The sequence below is a fragment of the Natrix helvetica genome (genome assembly GCF_964273705.1).
Source record: "Natrix helvetica genome assembly, chromosome: 3".
Classification (NCBI taxonomy): domain Eukaryota; kingdom Metazoa; phylum Chordata; class Lepidosauria; order Squamata; family Natricidae; genus Natrix; species Natrix helvetica.
In genome coordinates this window covers 122,383,687-122,402,213 of record NC_138549.1, presented here as the reverse complement: position 1 = coordinate 122,402,213, position 18,527 = coordinate 122,383,687, and the positions used below count along the sequence as shown (strand labels likewise).

The 18,527-nt window shown below is 37.7% G+C and overlaps 1 protein-coding gene across 1 annotated transcript in view; it reads right to left on the bottom strand.

Moving 5' to 3' along the window:
• The window catches only part of MAPK13 (mitogen-activated protein kinase 13), a 35,556-nt gene extending 19,339 nt beyond the window's left edge, over positions 1-16,217 (bottom strand). The window contains exons 1-5 of the mRNA XM_081947066.1: positions 15,937-16,217; positions 11,390-11,519; positions 9,435-9,493; positions 4,836-4,944; positions 1,959-1,988 (exon numbers count right to left, since the gene is read on the bottom strand). Coding sequence (XP_081803192.1) covers positions 1,959-1,988; positions 4,836-4,944; positions 9,435-9,493; positions 11,390-11,519; positions 15,937-16,055 — 447 coding nt within the window. The 5' untranslated portion in view covers positions 16,056-16,217. The remainder of the gene's footprint in view (positions 1-1,958; positions 1,989-4,835; positions 4,945-9,434; positions 9,494-11,389; positions 11,520-15,936) is intronic.
• Positions 16,218-18,527: the final 2,310 nt, after the last annotated feature.

The window sequence follows — 18,527 nt, the reverse complement described above, 5'->3', positions numbered from 1 at the left end:
CTGGTACGCTCGTACCAGGGTGTACCACCCGGAACCCACCACTGGTCCAACCCACATGAACCAAAGGAAGGATCCCACAGCAGAACTGCCAGCCCAAAAGTACTGGAGCAGGGAAGGAAGGTAATACATGACTTCTGCCTGCCTAAGCAAAGGGCTGACTCTGAGATGGAGGCTGTGTTGTGAGGAAATGTCCTTGGGAAAACATTAATGGGGTATGCTTGTGCTACAGTAAGGAACTGTGTGGATGAACTCTTAAACTGTAATCCAGTTCCCACTAATTAAATAATATTCTTTTAAGCTTAAAAATTGGGTACAATTTAGATTGCACTCTTCTTGCTGGTTGACAGCAAGTTTTTAACTCACTTAACAGCTCTAGCAATATTTTGGAGAGAAGGACACCAAGCAGGAATCTTCCTGCTTTGCCTGTGATGGCTCCACTGCCATAGATTTTCTACCAATAGTGCTGCGGGTGTCACAAAACAGCAGTGGATTTGCCAGCTCCTGTGTTTCTATCTCTTCCTGTTGTTGTGCTGCAGCAGCAGAATGATAGGACAGAGTGGATAGTAGTCAGTCTGTAAAGGCCTTTTGTTTCCCAATTCCTCTGTTGTAATTATTAAGAGCTAAATTCCTCTTCTTCACCACAGTTAATGAGAATATAAACATTCTTTGAGGCTCTGAGTATTGTGCATCTATCTCTGTAATTAGATGGTAAGTACTAAAAGGACAGTGTGAAACATTTCTGCTCCATGTGTTCAACCAGGTAACTATTCTTCCTCCCCCCCTCTCTCCCCTCTCTCCCCATTCTTTTTCTCTCAGTTCTGTAATGTTTTCATTGTATTATTTCCATGTTTAAAAACTGGCCTCAGGGCATCACGAGGTCTGTCTAGTGATGTCTTCTGCTTGGGTGATATGTAATATGTTTTCTTCAGGCAGTTTTCAACTGCCATAGAAAAAGGTGAGCCAACAAGTCGGATGACAGGGTTTGATGCTGAAATGCATGAAGGAAATGTCAAATGAAGTATAATCTCAGTGGGGATAGAATGTATTTCCGAAGGTGAGACATGTCATGTAGCTACCAGCTACCATCAGTAGTAGCAGGAGACTGGAGAGGCAGAAGTTCTAATGTGAACATCGCACCGAAACCTGTGTTTATTAAAACATTGGCCTGAGCATCATATGGGGCATGATCTTGGCCCTGCTCCTGACCACAAAAATTTTTGGATCGACGCAATGGTTTTCTTCCATTCTGAGGACAAATATATACAATTGGCCAGGTTCCCATGTTAATATGATTCGTTAGTCTTTAGCTTATAAAGTTGGAAGCATTGCTAAATAAATCCTGAATTAGTTAATTAATTCTATCTTTGTAAATATATGGAAGGAGAACATCTTAACTCTTCCGTTTTTTTCCAGCTACCAGGGATAGGTAATTTTATAAGGAAGAATCAGTGAGCTAAGAAAGAATTTAGCAATTTCACATATCCCCCCCATCCCCGTCTCTCTATTCTTGCATAAATGTGTTCCTCCACATTAATGTTACAAAGGAACAAGGAATTTCCAAAGTTGGGAATAGGATGATATCAGCTGAATAGGATAAGAGGAGGGGCTGTGGTTGTTTGTAACATGCTGGTGGGCCAGAATTAGGACATTGCCACCAACTGCCAAGAGGCTTCTAGGGAGTTGTGCGGGTTCTCTTCTGGGGGGGATAGAAAACAAAGGTCATTTGGTTTCAGCATAGCAATAGAGATTATGCAATCTTTTTACATATCAAAGAGGTTTGAAAAGATTGACAACAAAAGAAGTTTAGCAATAGGCACCAGTGCAGTCTTCCTTAGCTTGGTGTTTGGTGTTTGAGGCTGGGAGATTATGGTAGCCACACCTGGAAGGCACCGGGTTGTAGAAGGCTGCACTGGTAAACTGTACACTCTAGAACAGGAATAACTTTAAAAAGAACATACCCTGTGAATGATTCCAGCAGAGTGAATATACTGCAAAAGAAGAAAAAGACCACATGAAAATTACATACAGCCTCATCCATAATTGGTATTAATCAAGATTCCCTGTGATAGAGCATGTTCTATGTAGTATCTTAGGGTACACAAAGTAGCTTTCTATGTGGATTAATTGTCTCAAAACAACCCTTAGAAAGTGGAAACACGGTTTCTACCGAAAAGAAAAATAATCCAATAGAAGTATTCTAGAATTCTTCAGGACTTCTTGTCAACAAGCAAAAGCAACCCTGATGAGGCCTTCGTGTTTTTGTGAGAGTGACTCTGGTGAAAGGTTTTTCCTTTCCTTATTTTTGCGAAGTCATGAACTCTGGCAATCTTCCATTACTGATGACCTTTTCATATGTTGAACGACTAGCCCCAGAATCCCCAGGAGGTGTGGTCACCACTGGATGGGCATGATGGGAGGTGTGAACCAAAATGAGGACACTGATAAATAACCATTCAATACAGAGATAATAGCCATCTTGCTTATAACCATACTATCTTGGCTACAAGCCAGATGCTGTGGATAGGAATGATTTGTACTTCAGAAATGGGAGATGCTTCTGAGATGAGAAACTCCGGGTACTGTAAGTAAATGATGAGGTCCGCCTCATGTAGACATCAGTGTGCAAAGCAATAAGCCAAGCAAAACAAGGAATTAAGGGTCTCTATATCAAAATTCCAGAAAGTTTAAGAATCAGCTCTTGCAAGCACATTTCTGGATATAATCATGCAAGAGGTACGTGGAAGTCCAAAAGGCTAAAGCACAAAAGAATTGTAAAGTCACAAGGGAAGTAAAAGCAACAAGAAGGTTTTTTTTTCCCCTGGCCATTTCAATAATAAATGAAGAAAAAGAAGGAAAGAGCTTGAGACCACTTGTTAGAGAAATGGTCATGGAGTAGCAGATGACAAACAGAAAAAAAGGCCCCTCTCAACCTTTTTTTCCCCTTTCATCTCCCTTGTGATATTTTTATTCCTTGCTCTATTAAAAGACAGTTCCCTCTGTCTTTTAATGTGATGGGAGCCTGTGACTTCTGTGAACATGTTTAAATCTCCAGGTCAGACCAGCTGCATCTGAAAATCTTGAAAGAGGTTGCAGATGTTACCTCCAAGGCCTTTTCTGTGATCTTTGAGAAATTATGGAGAAGGGCAAATGTTGTTCTGTGGGGGAGGGGAAGGGAAGGGAAAGACCAGGATAATTACCAACCAGTAAACCTGTAATTGACGCATGACAAAGCTCTGCAATAGATTATTAAAAAGCTGATTAAGGAGAATTAAAAATAAATACAAATTACTTGGCAGAAGCCAGCAAGTGTTCATCAAGAAGAAATCATGCCAAATGAAGTTGATCTTTTTGGACAAATGGGGTTAATTTATTTGATTGTAGGAGTGTACCTTGACTTCAGCAAACTGTTAGCCAAGGCTGCTTGTAAGACCTTAATAGCACAAAATTGACTGGCTTATGCTGTTTTTAGGTGGAAAAAGACCTTGTAAAATCATACCCCATGAGAGCCACCATGCCAGTGTCTCCCTATCAGACTGGAAGGAACTATTGCAGGGGTGCATTATTATTTTACTACATCTGCTTTCATTTTAATAAATCTTCCTAAAGAGAACTTGGAGAGATTCATGTTTAGGAAAAATCCCTTTCAAATAAGGCAGCCATCAAAGATCTAATAGACACAAAGGGTGCCTGTGTGTTGTGTTGAAGGAAAGTGTCAATTGGCATATCGCCAGGGTTAGACCCTGTGCTGTTCAAAATATTTATAACTGTCTAGAATGAGAGATTAGAAAAAATTAATTATCGTATTTGTGGACAATAAATATATGAGAGATAGCAAATGCCTTAGAGGGCAATATCAAGATTCAAAGTATCTTGGAAAATTGGGGAAATGGGCAGAAACAAGCACAATTAATTTCAACTGGGACAGAAGTAAAATCTTTCATTCTTATAGGAAAAAATAAAGGCTTGATTATAGCAAATAGCAGATAGCATGTTTCACAACAGGACACGAAAAATAATCTGAATGCCTTGGTGGATTTATTATAAAATTATTATGAGCTAAAAGGCATCTGCCAAAAAGAAAAGCCATATCAACAGATGTAGCATGTCAGATCAAGAAAATCATTCCTCTCTATTCTGCAGTGGTTAGGCTGCACGTTGAATAGTTCTCAGTACCACATTTTGAGAGGTTTATTCACAAAACAGCAACCAGGACAATAAAATGGCTTGGATAGGAAAATATAAGACAGGGGTGTCCAAACTTGGGAACTTTAAGACTTGTGGACTTCAACTCCCAGAATTCCCCAGCCAGCATGGCTGGCTGGGGAATTCTGGGAGTTGAAGTCCACAAGTCTTAAAGTTCCCAAGTTTGGACACCCCTGATATAAGAGGAACAGCTGGTGCTAGCTGTCTTTAGCTTGAGAAGGAAAGTTTGCAGAGATATGATACTGTAGCTGTCTCAATATTTGAAGAGCTATTATATGGAGGACAGGGCAGAATTATTTAGAGTCGTTCCTGAAGACAGGATAAGAAAAAATGGTGTACCGTTACAAAGAAAGGCTATAGTAAAAGTCTTTAACCAATGTACATATTGGTTGATTGGAGGTCAATCCATTGAAGTTGGATGGATTTTGGTCAGGGGTGCTAAAGTGCACATCCATGTAGTAGGCAGGGAGCTAGACTTTATGATCTCTAAGGTTCCTCTCCTTTCAATCCTATGATTATATGTTCAGAATCTATTAAAAGATGTCGTCAGTACAAAGATGCTAAAGAAATGAGGTGGTTTGGCAAAAATGACAGAAATTCCTTTCTTTCTGAATTTTTCTGATGTTACTTACCTTCAAGCCTTTCAAAACCTGGTAGATCAGATACTGAATCTTTTCTTCACTGAATTGGTGTCCCATTATCTTTTGTAAATCTGTTTGCATGTATGGCATCACCAGGTAACTAAAAACATTTAAAAGGCAAGTATCAGAGAAAGATGTAATGTATAATGCAGTTATATAGTTCACCAGAAAAAGTAGCTAATTCATGCTAAGACTCTTACCAATTTTATAAAATCCCATTTCTGAAAATAAGAGTGCAGGGGTGTATTTTTAGAACCAGGAATAGGAACAATAGCTTTATCTCATTAAACAAAATACTGTAGCAAACAATGTTATTGCAACTTAATCTTTTTACTGCAGTCCATAACAAAATCATATGAACTTCTCCGAAACCACTATGCCTATTGTCTTAAATAAGTCTATTGTCAATTTAATAGTTTAGTTGATGTGAGACTCACACTGCTGGCTTTTCAGATCCAATTAATCTATGTTTTTCAATTTCTGGCTCTGGGTTTATCCATACAACACAAGGGACTACCAGATAGAATAGCTATTGACTGGCAGCTAAGACCTAGTTGATTTGCACTGACTTCTTATGTAGTTACTAATTATATAAAGGTAAGAGTCATCCCTTAACTATGGTACAAACATTAGCACAAACATTTCCTTATGATATTGCTTTATCATATGGCAGGATTTGAAACCTGTCCAGATTCTAGGGGTCATCTAAGCTGCTATGTATTAGGTTAGCCTCTCACCCTCAAATAACGGGGACTGCCCTCCACGGTCATTTCAATTTGGACTGCAGTAATCACCAGAGATATAGCTTCCGCAGAGGTGCTTGCCTACAGAATGCCAGATTGGCACTTCCTGGAGTATTTGTCAGATGTTATGCAGGCTTCTTATACAAACAGGCTTATTGCCCTTTTGAAAGATCACTAGACTTATTTTCCAAAACAAGATTGCTGCTCGGTGCTGCAGAGAAGGTTGACTTAATCTGGGGAAGAGAGTTGGATTTTGCTAGTTGTGTCAACATTGGGTGCGTTATGGATCTTCTTCTACCAATAAGTATCTTGTATAGTTCTGTATGTTATTGTTTCCATCACTGGGACAAGGGCAATGAGTTCTATTTTGACTGCATCTTCATTATTTTGTCTACCTCTGAAAGCCCTGTTGACAGCAGTTTCATTCTCTCTTATTACTAATTAAAACCAATTATTGATTCTCTCCTCCTATTTCACTCTATGCCCCATTCCATCCAGAATGCTAAGGCCCATGTTTGGAAATAGTAGAACTGGCAAGAATATCAGAAAACAATAGCATTTAAAAAAAATGTACTCACAAGTTGTACTCTGCACAATATGCATTAAATATATAACCATGTGTTGTTTTGTATAAAGACTTTTAAAAAATGACTAGCCCATTTTTACTTATATTTGAATATTATAGCTTCATATTTTGCTTTAGTGCTGCTGATCTATCATTTTTCTTTTAAATTTATATGATTAGTTTAGACGTGCAATTATTTAGTATTCATTGTTCCTTCAAAGAATATAAAAAGGACAGGTACATAACATTACTGGAAAGCACAACCTAAGCTAAATGTTAAAAGTAACTGTACCAATTGTTTATGGAAAAAATCAACTGCCTTGAAATGTTTTTTTAAAAGGGCAACTCTGTAGATTTTACTCCACTAGTCGTTGCCCTAAAATGTAGAAGCTAGATTGTGTCAACACAATATAACATGTTTTGCATTTTAAATCTTGCATCAAGCAAGTTTCATGAGACAACCTCTAATGTCTCTTCCAATTATGTTTTATGATTGATTGATTAATGAACATATTATAAATATCTCCCCAATCATCTCAGATTCTATTAAATATTGTCCATACCATAATACAGATTGCATTCAAAGTTCTGATTGGCTTTTGTGTGACACAGATTGCTCTCAGCAGGCAACTTTTTTGTATAAATATTAAATATTAAAACATTACAAGGATAAAAAAGGTTGTTACAGGATGCCAATTCTGGCAGAAAGCATATTCTCCTCCTGTGTCATCTAATTTCAAATGTAAATCTCTTGTCATCAAAGTTCCATTTGAAAAAATGCACGGCAGGGTGAAAATACCATTTCTTCCTTTGGGAAGTTGAGATCCAATGGGAGCAGTTTAAAAAAAAATGTAAACAGAACACCTGATTATGGGTAGCAATTGTTTCACTAGATTGGCCCAAAAAAGTTTCTAATTTAAAAGCAACAGTTAAAGACACAATTTTCAGGATGCTAAATTTTATGTAAAAACTAATGGGTACTTTGCACTAACGGCAACAACAATAAACTAGGTATTGACAAAATGTCCATCTGTCAATTGCAAAAGGCCACACTGCTTGTATCCACAAATACTGTATACTATGCTGATATATTACAACAAAAGTTCTTGGGAAGAACTTGATGTGTATGAAAGCCAATACCAACTAAAGAACTGGGAGTTGTGATTTCATGTTTCATGTGTATTTGATAATAATGAGCACTTTATCTGTGCTGTGATCCCCCAGTTCTTGCTTGAGGATAAATGGCAATATTCTATATTGCCATATAACATAGACTTAACAATTGTTGATTTAAAAAAGACAAAAAAGTCTGGATAATGGAGATGGCAGTACCTGAAGATAGCAGAAGAGAAGAGAAAAAACTGGAGAAAATTACAAAATATGAAGACCTTCAATTAGATGACTGGCAAAAGAAAACAAAGATAGTAGTAGCCACCTTGGATGCAATACCAAAAGAATTGGAGCACCATTTGAACATCAGCATTGTCAAAATTACTTTTGACCGATTGCAAAAGGTAGCTTTACTTCAACCAGCTTACATCCTGTGACAATATCATTGATACCATCAAACAATAACACCTGCCTATTCCAGGTAAGGACTTGATAGAGGGATAAAAAATCCAATCCAGTGCAAACATCTGGGTGACTATGCAACGAACTGTAATACCATCAAGCAATTTGCCTCTCCCAGATCCTTGGGAAGGACTTAGTAGGTGGATTTTAAAAATGCCAAATAAAATCTGAACATCTGGCTCACTATACAATCAACTATCATCATAATAAAAATTGAAGAAACAGTGGAACATCTAATTAGCGGCTGCAAGAAGATCACACAGCCTGACTACAAAGAATGGCATGAGAAAGAAGTAACAGTGGTGCACTGGAATATCTGCAAGTAATACCATCTGCTTTCAAGCAAAAACTGTTGACATCATAAAACAGACCAAATAATAGAAATTGAATAAATTGAAGTCCTCTGGAATTTTAGAACTCAACCAGACCAACACCTGCTACACAACGCCTTAGACTGAACAATTGTTGATGAGAAGGACAAAAAAGTTTAAATACTGGATGTAGTAGCATCCACTACTAAGTAGCAACAGCAGAATAGAATAGTAGAGAAAAACTGGAAAAAAATCACAAAATTCAAATCTGTAAATAGGAGTAGAATGACTACGGCAGCCAAAAGTCACAGCTTGAATACAATCCCAAAACATCTGGATCATCACTTGAAGACAATCAGCATTGACAAAATCATCATCACTCAATTGCAAAAGACAATTTTACTTGGAACTGCTTACATCCTGTGATGACACCTTTAATATCATCAACCAACAACATCTGTCTATTCCAGATCCTTGGGAAGGACTCAATAGGTGAATAAAAATGCCAAATCCAGTCTAAACCTCTGGTTGACGATATGACCAACCATAATTTATTAAACCTGTATACCACCCGACTGTCAACTATTCACAATAATAAAACATTAGGCTAAGATCACTAAAACATAAAAGACAAAGATAAAAATGACAAACACAATGAAGTGAGAGGTATTACTCTTCCTGACCAAAGGCCTGGAAAAAGAGCCAGTTCTTCACAACTCTTTTAAACAATAGTAGGATAGGAGCCATCTGGATCTTGGAAGGAACCTCATTCAGAGGGCAGGAACTGCTACAAAGAAAACATGCTTCCAGGGTTCCAATAGATGACATTGTTTAATTGAAGGAATCTGGAGCACATCAAGATTGCAGGATTGAATCAGCTAGACTGATGTTATGGGAAACATGTGGTCCCTCAAGTATCCAGGCCCTATGCCATATATATCATATATGGCTATTTATTTATGTATTGCTAAACTTGGTGACAGAACCTGTATAGACTCATGTTTGAAAATAACAGATTTTGAGATAAAATGATTAAGGGACCAAGTTGTTGTGCCTTCTTTAAAAGCAATTATTTTAGAGTGGATCTACCTATTCTTCAAACCACCTGAAAGCAGAACAAGAAGCAGGGGAGGAAAACAAGGAGGGAACCAAGTTTAAAACTAAAGAGAAATTTCCTGACCGTTAGAACAATTAATCAGTGGAATGACTTTCCTCCAGAAATTGTGGATACTCCAACACTAGACAGATTGAACAACCATTTGTCTGAAATGGAGCAGGGTCTCCTGCTTGAGCAGGATGTTGGAGTAGAAGCCCTGCAAGGTCCCTTCCCATTCTGTTATTCTGTTATAATTCTGCACTAGAGCTATAGAACATCATATGGTAGAAAATGCAAACTTACAAGTCCTGGAATCCATCAAAGGAAGTAGCTGAAGTGAAGACATCAAGTAATCCAATAACCTGCAGCAGAGGTAGACTCAGAATGTTAGCTTACACAGAGTACAAGAACATATCTATCTAACACAGAGGTGGGTTTCAAATCCTGATGCTACCGGTTTGCTCGTGCGTGTGACGCTTCTGCGCATGCGCAGAAGTGTCCAGGCAGGTGGGTGGGGCCTCCCGCCACTGCCACTACCTGTTTGGCTGATCCAGGCCAAACCGGGAACAACCCATCTCTGACCTAACATGATAAAAACATTCTGCTTTCCCAACCAGAGACCAAGCCATGTTAATTGACAACTTGAAGCTTTCCAAGCAATGGGCTGGGAGAGAGGAAGTCTTATTTTTTGTGATGTTCTCATAAGAAGCTCCAAGACCAGGGAATAAATTCAGGCATAGTTGTACGGAGTGTATGTTTCAGATTCTGGATGCATCAATATTTAATAATAATTAATTAGAGCCTGTTCAACCACAGCTGACACTTTACTGTAGCTGAGAAAATAGGAATTGTAGAATGCCAGCATATCTGTTTGCATAGGTTTCCTTCTTATTAGAACTTAGCATGGATTCCCAATCCCAAAAGACTACTGAATTTAGAAAAGGAAGACATTTCCATTAACAGAGTGTCATGCAAAATGATGCTGCACTCTTCCTATCTAATTTATGTAGAGAATAGGAGATTCCAATATACTAGACTGATGTCAAGAACATGCCATGTAATAGGGATGTGTCATGTCTCTCCTTGCTGGGATCATGTGCACTGGACTTGCTTACATAAAATAAATTAGAGTGTGAGACACAGGAAAGAAGATGCCAGGGGTGGAATTTCTTAGATGTCATTTGCAGCCACTTATGGTTACGTTAGACTGGCCCTACAGTAAGTTAGCAATTGATAAAACTTTTGCTGTGCTAGCTGGTACAGAGCTTGGTTAAATAAATAAATAAAAACTGTAGATTAATGAATGCATAGCATGAAAGAACCAGAGTTCTACCAAAACCACAAATCAGACAGTAGCTTTAAATCTGAAGTACAGAAATTCAGTAGCTGTATCAGGCAGTAACTGTAATGCCTAGCTTGTATACAGTACTGTAAATCCACTATTGCTAGAAAATTGGGATGGAGGGGTGAAGGAAAATGGGTTAAGAAGTAACTATCAGCAGAGTGTAAAGAAGGCTTGTTTTTACACTCAGGGGCTGCTTGGGAGTATTTGATTTATTCATAGCATATTGTAGGTAATTACATTTTGCCAAGTATAATTTACCCAACCAATTATGTGGCTCTTAAATATTTCAGCAAAAACTGAAATGTGATTATCAGTAGGCAGACCAGGGCATTCAGCTATGTTAAAATCATGACAAGTTATCCTTGTTATTGAAAATGAGTATTATAAACGCATCCCTCTTTTCATCCGGTGGACAGAATGTTTATTGCATCTAATTTTAGCCTCAGACATACTGGGCCTACAATTTGCAGAATTCCAAAGCATCCAACATATCTCAAACTGAATCAGGTTGAAAAAGGAAATATTAGAACTTGTCTTGCTGGTTGTCTTCCATCTTTGCGAGTACCATTAACTGATGGTCCAAACTTAGTATGGCACTGATTTATAACTTTTGAGTCAATGTAGCAACTTGAATGAATGAGATCTATCTATCTCAGGAATGAGATCTGTCTATCTCAGGGATGAATTGGTCATTTCATCGAAGCTGTTACTGCAAGCTGTTACTCTTCTGGGCACGAATATTTTGCTATTTATTTGAATTTTTGTCTCAAGTGAAGATAGAAATTATGATTTTTCTTTCTTTTCCCCCTTTTCTTTCTCTCACCTTTCTCTTTCCAATTCAATTGCTATTTGTGTAAAACACTGAGAACTCTTTTGATTACAGGCAAACATACACAGAGAAGTAGCTACTCACATTTTCATGCTGCATGTGCTTTAGCAGTGTGAGTTCCCGATAGGCTCGTTTGGCAAAAATCTCAGACTGGAATGGGCGACAGAGCTTCTTGATAGCTACTTTGTCTCCTGTTTTCTTATCAATTGCAGAACTATAGCAAATCGGAGAAAATTATTCAGAAGGAAATTACATGGAGGCATTATGCTGATCTGTGGAATCCTAACCATATTTGTAGTAAGATAGTTTTTTATTCAGTGAAGCTTATGGTCTAGGAAGCATAACTAGGACTGTAGCTTTAGCTGTACTGCTGCAGTATTTGGATGAAAATTCAATGAATTTCTGCATATATCAATATGTATAAGGACACTGCCAAATAAACTTAAGGCTTTGTTCATAACACATACTGGTAAATGTGTTTGCCACTGCATTTTTACATGATGACAAACCAATGACTTCAGACATTTCCTGATTTATTTGACCATTCTGTTCTGGAAAACTGCATAATCTAGTTTTTTTTTTTGTAGATCTGGAATTTATCTACAAGCACTACTAATTTGCATTACACATAAAAATGCACTTGTATGCACTGTAGATATGGCTTCTAGAAACATTTGTATAAAGTTGAGTACATAGATTGGATCTTGTGTTAACTGGGGAGCATATCTACATAGACACTTTTTTTCTGGATGTATACAGTGTTTCTATAAAAACTACTTTCTACATATGTTATAAACTAGGAGGCTCTCTACTAGTTCTTAACAACTGATGCCTTCTAGAAATTTTTGAACTACTTTAAATCTTTACAGTTGATTAGTTCATTGCATTCTGGAGAATATTAGGTTTGGGAACCACAGCCGTCCCAAATAATGGGTCACAAATTCAATACCAAAAATTGTAACTTTCAAAAACTCTTTCACCTCTCAGGGTAATTTTGTAACATCACCAATAAAAAAGTTCAAGAGTAGATTTTAAACTGTTGAGCTATAATTTCTGAGTACCTAGTATTAATATTCACTTTTAAGTTTAAATATATAACTCTGTATAACTGGGAAAAAGAACAGGAAGAGGAGGATGAAAGTGGGATATAGACAGCAGTATTGGAAGTTAGTTTCCAGTTTAGAAATCCTGGTTTGCATAGAATAGTGTGAGAAGTAAAACTGAGTTTTGATTGTGCTTCTGACATTCTGGCCAAAATGTGCCTCAGTTGACTATCAATATCCTTACCATTAGAAAGAAATGTTAATGAAGGCGAATGAGGTAGGAATGAGTTACTGAAGAAGAGACCGTAAAGCAAGAAGAGATAGGGGTAGGGTTAAGAATGAATAGGTGATGAATTAACATAAATTGAGTACAAAATGATCTGTTCAAATCATATATGCTCAAACAGTTTTGTCAAATGAGGAATGAATGCATATGGAAAAATAATTCTAAATCAAGGAAGAATATATGAGCAATGTTGTAATTAGATGAAGTTGATGAGATCCTAAAAGAGAGCGAGAGAGATGAGAATCTTAAGAGAACAAAAGACAATGTATGGACATGTATGGATGTGGTGGAAAAAAGAATTTAAAGACAGTGTTTAAAGACAGAAAGGTGCGGAGACCTTTAATGTATTATGATGACCTCAATTACATTTAGATTTCCTTCTCTTTTAATTACTTGCCTTTTTTTAAACTGACTGTTTCTCACTCTTTGACTAAATTTTCCTACCTATGCTGTTTATAACATTTCTTAGCTAAAAGAGGAACATCATATATATATTCTAGTATAAAATAAAAACAACTAAAATAATAAAATTTTGTAATAAAATCATAAATGGTTTGACTATATGATAGTCACAATCCCTAAACTGCGTGGCCCTTTGTAGGTTCAACGCTAAAAGGGAAGTGACTAAGCAATGCAAAGGGTTTGCCACAATTTTTATATAACATCGCTATGGTGGGGAAGAAACGTGTTCGCGATGAATCTCCAGTGCTGCTCCACAGAATCAGGCCAATTGTGCTGTAGTTATGGACTGTTCATCCTTAAGCAGCCACTGGAGATAGGTAATGGCAGAACGGCCAGGATACCTAGCAGCTATTGGCAGAATATGTTTTTTCCTAATCTCCGTATAGAAGGAACATCTAAGGAACATGTGACCCACAGTCTCCAGCTCTCCTGTGCCACAGGGGCAGAGTCTTTCCGTGACTGGTATCCTTATATACTTGCCACACAGGATGGCCAATGGAAATACATGGCACCATGGGAGTGCAAATGCTTTCTGGTGGTTTGCTGACTCCAACTAACTAAGATAGCTGGCAGGAGCAACAACACATCTAATGGCATCTGGAGCCAGAAACAATGGAGCTTTCCCTAATACAGTAATACAGTATCTGCTGACAATACCGAAGAAGCTAGCCACTCAATGAACCTGTCAAGTTTCATTCATTGCTTCTCATGCAGGATTGTATGTATGTGGGACTGACAGATAGCTTCCTTAGTCCTGAGAAAAAGCAATAGAGTCTTACCCCAAAGGAATTCCCTCCAATATTCTTATATTTGAATTTAATGTTTGGCAGTGTTACCTGGCATTTGTTCATTTGATTCTGAGGAAGAATATATATATATTTGTGTTACAACCCCTGGTATGACTAAATATGGGAGGAAGGTCACTACTCCCTCTTTCTGTCCTTCGGCTTATCACAGAAGACCATGCAGGCAGAAAACCATATTTTTATTTTTAATGTTGCCTTTTTATATTTATATCTTTATATTTGGGCATACCAGGGGTTGTAACACAAATACATACCTATTTCCTTGGCTCAGCTGATAAGGAGGAGAGCCTGTGGCTTAGTGGCTAATGTGCCTGCCTAATGTGTAATACAGCCCTGGTTCGAATCCCAGTAAGGGTATGGCTAGCTGATGAGAGCTAAATAGCTTGAAATAGATCTATACTAGTCTCCCTTTATTTATTTATCAGCACAAATACAACATATATATATAAAGGCAACATTAAAAATAAAAATATGGTTTTCTGCCTGGATGGTTTTCTGTAATGAGCCGAAGGACAGAAAGGGGAAGTAGTGAGCTCCCTCCCATATTTGGGCATACCAGGGGTTGTAACACAAATACATATACATACATACATACATACATACATACATACATACATACATACATACACACACACACACACACACACACACACACATACACACACATACATACAATATAAGCCTGTAGCTACAAAATACTACATTTGACATTAGTCAGAATAAGTCAATACACAATTAACATTTCAAATTAGGCTGTCATGTGAAAAATTCTGCAAAAATCATGGATGTAAATTTTAACTTTAGATACATCTCGTGCAGAAGCCAGCATAATATAAAGAAACAAAATTAGCCCATCCCACAAATGTATTCTGTGTGACAAAAGCATTGACTCATTGGCTTTGGCTGTTACAGCATGTCTGCTTCAGGCATTTCAGCTCAAGAACCTGTGCGCTGTAAAAGTCTTTGTACTTTAACCAAAGCACCGAGGGTAGTTCAGAAAGAATAGTTTAATGTAAACAAGACTTGTCTGATAACAGTAGCAACTGGGACTGTTGGACTCAGTGTTGGGAAGTACAAAAGGAAAAAGACCCTTCCTTCCTCCTTATCAGCTTCTTATTTCACCTCAACACTCGTCCCAGGCCCTATAACGTTTTGGCCAGCCTGGAGGAAAATTGTGGAAGTTATCCCAACAGATTCCCAGCTGGAAAAGTGTTTTGTATACAACAGTATAGCATAATCATACTGCAAAACTTTGGCAGATTAATATCATTTTTCTCTGGCTAGAAATGTTTTGTGAAAACAAGGCATAATTCCATGCATTGCTATAGTCATTTTCTATACGTCAAATATATAATCCAAGTCCAACTAACTTGAAAAACTGTAGTGTGGAAACTGGAAGGTTTAAGCAGATCTCCATTACTAAGAAAAATTGGAACTATGTGTATTTGATCATCATGAATTGATAGTGTCCTATAGTGTTTTCAAAGTCGAGTATTGCAAGTAATTTAGCTATGTGGTCTCTAGGAATCAAAAATGACTTGATGGCACATAACCATTAGTTGAAAATAAAACAGTGCTAGAAGATGTGCCTTAATTAATTTGTCATGCCAGCAATATCTGAATTGTTTTCCTTCCAACTGCAAACAAACAGCACAGCATGGTACTTGTGCTTCACCCTGTTTAAAGATCAACATATCAAATAAATATTGTATTTTTGTATTCTTTTACAAAAAGGACCATTGGAAACTTAGAAGGTTTCCAAACATAGATAGAAAAAGGACCATTGGAAACTTAGAAGGTTTCCAAACCTTCTAAGATAGCTTTCAATATCTGATCAACTGACACTTAGAATGACGTTGAAAACTGTGGCCGGAAGGAAACCAAATCTCTTTTCCAGAATGCAAATGTATATTCACCAGAGTTAAATAAACTGATTCCATGTGATTCCTCCTCAAAATCTAGGATCCCAGGATCCTGTGTATTCATCTCCACTTCCCGCTTTGCCAAAGCCCCGAGATCCAGAAAGCCACTCACCAGACAGAGCCATAAGCCCCAGATCCTACAGGGATGATAGCAGTATATCTTCTAGGAAGTTCCCAAATTGTCTTGTTTACTTCTTGCCTGAAGAAGCCTTTTCGCCTGGTAAAGCTCATCTCCTCTGTGCCTGGAGTAGAACTCTCCAGTACACCAAGCTGTAAAGAAACTCAAGGCCAATCCAGTTTTTTTTACCACAGGCAGCGAGACTTCTCTTAGGAAAGTAAACCGTAGATTTCCTTCTCAACTGTGTTGTGAACAATGAGTGCATACGAGGAGACTTATAGCCCGCCCTCTGCCCACACATCAGCTCAGGAGGAAGGAGTCATGTTGCAAATTAGACACTCCCCTTGCAGGTACTTTCAAAGGACTCACCTTTTCTATGTGAAAGGTAGTCTTTATAGTAATAGAAATAGCAGCCATGCCTGCCTAATACAGATTTACTGCTACTAGCAATACTTTTTGAAGTCTTAATAAACTTGCAATGTAAATGAGTAAAGACATACTGTAACTTACTTTTATTCCTTGCATATTTTTTAAAAATCCCTTTAATAATTTTATTAAACATATTAAAGTATAAAATACAGATAATGCAACTTAATCAGTCTTCATTCATCTGATGAACATATCATTTGTTGATCTCACTTCCTCCTTCGGTAAGAAAGAACATCCAAAACAACTTTAGAGCAGTTTACTGTGTTGCAGCGACAGATAATGTAATACATGTTGCTGGGAGAATGTTGCAAGTTTAAAGGCAAAAAATAGTTTTCTGCAGCAAAAATTCTGACATATGAAATTGATAAGCTTATTTGGGATACAGTTGATTGACTAGGCAATACTTCTAGTTTAAGAGAAATGCATTCTGTTGCAAGAGATGGACAGCCATGATCTAAAAGGCAAGAGCTAATCAGCTGACTGGGTATTACTTTCCTGCCTGTCATCCATTGCTGGTAGTTTTGTGTTGCCAGTCATGTACGTTTCCTTGATCTCATAATCACATGCCGATTGCGAGAGCTTGCAATTAGGTGGATAAATTAATGCAGCCTCTCATTATGAGAGGGTTGGTCATTCTGAAAAATGTGTCTGCAGTTAATAGGTTCCTGCAGAGAATGACAATCACAGACCATTTTGTCACGCTTGTGGACTGAACTGCCCTTGTTCTTAAACAGCACACCTGGTGCTTTATAAAAGGCACACCTTGTACTAACATTAGCATGTGTGTAGGCCAGGTTTTTTTTAGAAGACTGTCATGAGTGGAAAGTGTTTTTTAATAGTCATGTAATATCTGAAAATTTAAGTTGTATCCCAAAGGCCAAATAAAGTAAATTTATTATTTATTCTTGGGCTGTATTTTGGATAATTTCTGCTTTGCAATTGAGTGCAAAGATCTTTTTTTTTTAAAAAGTCCACTTTATATGCAACAAGTGTATTTAAAGCCAATTTTAAATATAAATTAAATGTTTTATATCAGCAGATGGCAGCACCTGTAAAAACAATATGCTCAAATGAAGCCTCTTCAGACGGTGTTAATGTCGAGAGACAGAGGCCAGCCCATCTGCTGGTATTTCAGCTACTACCAGAAACATGTACTGACTTATTTTTGGCCAATGACAAAGGAGTTGGCTTCATTCTGGCAATTTCAAGTTTGATCTAGACATGGAAGCAGCAACGGCACCTGATTTGCCTTTGCATGAATTCCAAAGCTAAAATCACACCTAGTTAATTCTTGGAGGAACACAGCCAGGAAATTCCAGGGTTGTAAACTGAACAGGGAAAACACCTAATGGAAAACAAGAGCATACCTTTTCCACAGCTGCCAGCAAAACTGCAAGGGTATCTCCAAATATCAGATGACTGTGCTACTGTTGAGTTTTGTGATGAAAAAACTGGTTACAAATACCACTGACCTTCATTTTTTTTAAAGCGTCATAAAATATTCTGAAATTTGTTATAATGGTATGTGCCTTTATTAAAAATAGTGATTTTTACTGATTAAAGAATTCTTAAGTCAGCAATTTTCTGAGATTCAGAAGCTGGAAGGGAATCACACATAGGAGAGATCTTGAGTATGCAGGGTAGAACTGGTGCCAGAACCTATTTCCAAATTGTCTGGATTGAGTGCAACTGTGATCTTTCAGGACTTGGATATGTTCTAGAGATCCAACCTTGGGTGCCTGGGAGCCCTTCAGCTTGGATCTTTTCTGGGCATGGTGGCCCAAAGGATTGGAGCAGCTTTGTAATGCAGGGGTGAGATGAGAGAGGCTGCCTCTAAGGTGATGCTCAGGAGCTATAGGGGAGGCAGCAAATGGGCTCATCTCTCCCATGGAGTAGTTTTGAGTTTTGTTGTTTCCAATAAAAATATTTTGTTTTGTGAGACTTAAGTTTTCAATCGTTGTTTGGCTTGATTTCTAGATTGGAATTTGGTCAATGAGCATGGTGGTGTGTGTGTGTGTGTGTGTTTTTAATTTGGCCAAGTATAAACATTATTTTCGGGTAGGGTTGCATCACTACAGACATTTGAAGAACTTTCATCCTAAAAATATATAATCTGTTGTATGCTTATAGTTTGAATAATATGGATGCAGCAAATG